Here is a 2446-nt window from a genome sequence, read left to right as displayed (position 1 = left end):
CAGATACTGACCAACAAACTAGACTGCGGGCGGTGCCATGCCTTTCGCAAAGGGCCCAAGCATTGTATTGACCGAGGCTGTTGTGATTGATGGGATTGTTGTAGCGTAGTATAATTATTACTATTATTATTAATATTGTTAATAATAATAGTAGTAGTATCAGTACAGTGAGAACGGTAAATATTGTCACTTTGTGAAAATGAAGTGTCTGTTTGCCAAAATTAAACGTTTCAAATGAAGAATCCATTTGTCCGTTTGTTCCAAAAAATTGTCTTTTTCGTACATATCTCACTTTGGTCCAGGAAGATACTGTAGACCATCCGGTATGTTATATGATCCTTGATTTGGACGATACAACATGCATGAAAGAAAAAGATGTTTGCCGTGCAAGAAATTGATGAAATGAAGGAAGAAAGATCAATGAATATATAATATCCAGGATCCCGCAAGACCTTGGGGATTACATTAATCGCTTTAACTGTAACAACCTGAAAGATTTACGAGCATGTCTGACAGATGCCTAAGTTCGGGAAAAAAAGAAGGGTAAGGTATGAACAGGCACGATGAGCTTGATTGGATAAAGTATCCCATTCATACATATATCAGACTCTATGAATCAGGAGAATTGAATACTACCTATTGATACAGTATTTGATGACATCAATAGTATTCATATTGTAGCGTAAGTTTCAAAAAAGTAGTATACGTATAAGTAGTAATTTCTGTTTTTTTTTCCCAAATTGTAGTGGTGAATCGGTAAGTCTGGCGAGTATCCTACGTATAAACGAAAGCAGAACAATCGGATCTATATCGGAAATCAAGCGAGTCAGATCAGGATACAGATGCGACATGATTGTCCGAGAGAGGAAAGCCAATCATGGGGAAGTAAATGAAGTTTGAGCTAGTAAAACAGGATTCAAATCGAGTGGAACAAAGCACATCAAAGAAGTAGGAATCAAATTGCCAAAAGTTTTAAAAGATATGCTAGCTAGTTTTGTCTTTAACGATAACGGCAGCTATGAAGGTCTTGCTACATTTGGATTATGACAGTATGGCTTGAATAGGACATTAATTGTAGTATATAAACCAAAAGCGTACGTTGGAAGAATTACCAGGTTAAAACAGTTTAGTTTTCCGAGTAAAGTACGTCTCTTTTGGTAAACAAGTGCTATAATTGCTCGTTTTGATGTGACAGTTTAAACAGAAGATCTTGAATGTACAGCAACACATATATATATATCATTTAACCAAAACAACACTTCCAAGTAACAGCGACTGGTTGCAAACTTGTTTATTGGATACCAACAATACCATTGTTGCGTCAGTTACTTTAAACTCCACAGAGTATCTGTCAAAGAAAAGAAGAAAAGTAATGTAAAATAAATAAATAAAGCGAATCTGATCATGACTATCAAGCATATATGTGAATTATTCAATATATTTACTTTGTTTCTTTCGAGGCTGGCTAGAAGACATGAATAAACATTAGGATAAAGATGGCAACGTTGGTGAAACGAAGACAGAGGAAGTGGTGGCTACCCACCCTAGTTCAAATTGGAAGAAGTTCCTGAACAGTTTCTTTTAGACAAAAAAGAATATATATATATATATGTATATATTTTCAAAAACATTTGTTTTATTATTATTATTACTATTATTATTATTATTATTATTTGATTATATATTAAGTTAATTAGTTACAATTAAATTGTCCCTTGTCTTGCCACCGATAATTAGCTCAACCGAAAGCTTGGTGTTTACAAGAAAGGTATAAAAGGAGAGGAATACAGTAGAAAACTTTATTTACTGTAGTCTGAGAATAAAAGCGAGGCTAGGGAAGCCTATAACCACATCCTCTGTCTTCGTTTCACCAACGTTGCCATGTCTAAATTATAGGATTCCAAGCCAAATGATACATATTGCTGTTGTAATACTTGGGATTCTTTTGAAGAGCAATTGATTCCCTGCTGATAGTGTTGCTGATACTGATACTGGCTGTGGTAGTCCGGGTGGTAGTTAATTAAAGGTGAAGATGATACTGATGAGGATCCTGCTGATAAGGTCTCTTCTGTCGTGTCGGTTAATGAATTTATTGTTAGCTCATCTTGAACGACAAGGCTGAGCTTTACAGAGGCTGCGTTGGTTTGTGAAATAAAATTGGTATTGTTATTGTTATTGTAGGTTGCCGTGGCGACATTAGCAGCAGCAGTGGTGGTTGTGTCTGCCTCTAAGCCTTTGTCTATCCTCATCCATATCCCTGTGCCTGTGCCTGTGCCTGTGCCTGTGCCTGTGCCTGTGCCTGTGCCTGTGCCTGTGTCTGTATTCCCTGCAATTGTTGTTGTTGCTGTGGCTGTAGTTGTGGCTGTAGTTGTGGGACTAGATTTTGACTTGAGTAATTTTTCACCATGGATAAAAGTACATCGGACACCATACAGACACGTGCCAG

At 36.8% G+C, this 2446-nt stretch overlaps 1 protein-coding gene across 1 annotated transcript; it reads left to right on the top strand.

Moving 5' to 3' along the window:
- Positions 1-505: 505 nt before the first annotated feature.
- PHYBLDRAFT_162534 (hypothetical protein) lies at positions 506-1047 on the top strand (the record flags this gene model as incomplete). Its single annotated transcript, XM_018434642.1, has 4 exons — positions 506-543; positions 668-682; positions 747-885; positions 937-1047. 4 exons carry the CDS (start codon positions 506-508, stop codon positions 1045-1047), a joined length of 303 nt encoding a protein of 100 aa, XP_018297504.1.
- Positions 1048-2446: the final 1399 nt, after the last annotated feature.

Source organism: Phycomyces blakesleeanus (assembly GCF_001638985.1).
Source record: "Phycomyces blakesleeanus NRRL 1555(-) unplaced genomic scaffold PHYBLscaffold_2, whole genome shotgun sequence".
NCBI lineage: Eukaryota > Fungi > Mucoromycota > Mucoromycetes > Mucorales > Phycomycetaceae > Phycomyces > Phycomyces blakesleeanus.
The sequence above is the reverse complement of the archived record's forward strand: the minus strand, read 5'-3'. Positions and strand labels throughout refer to the sequence as shown.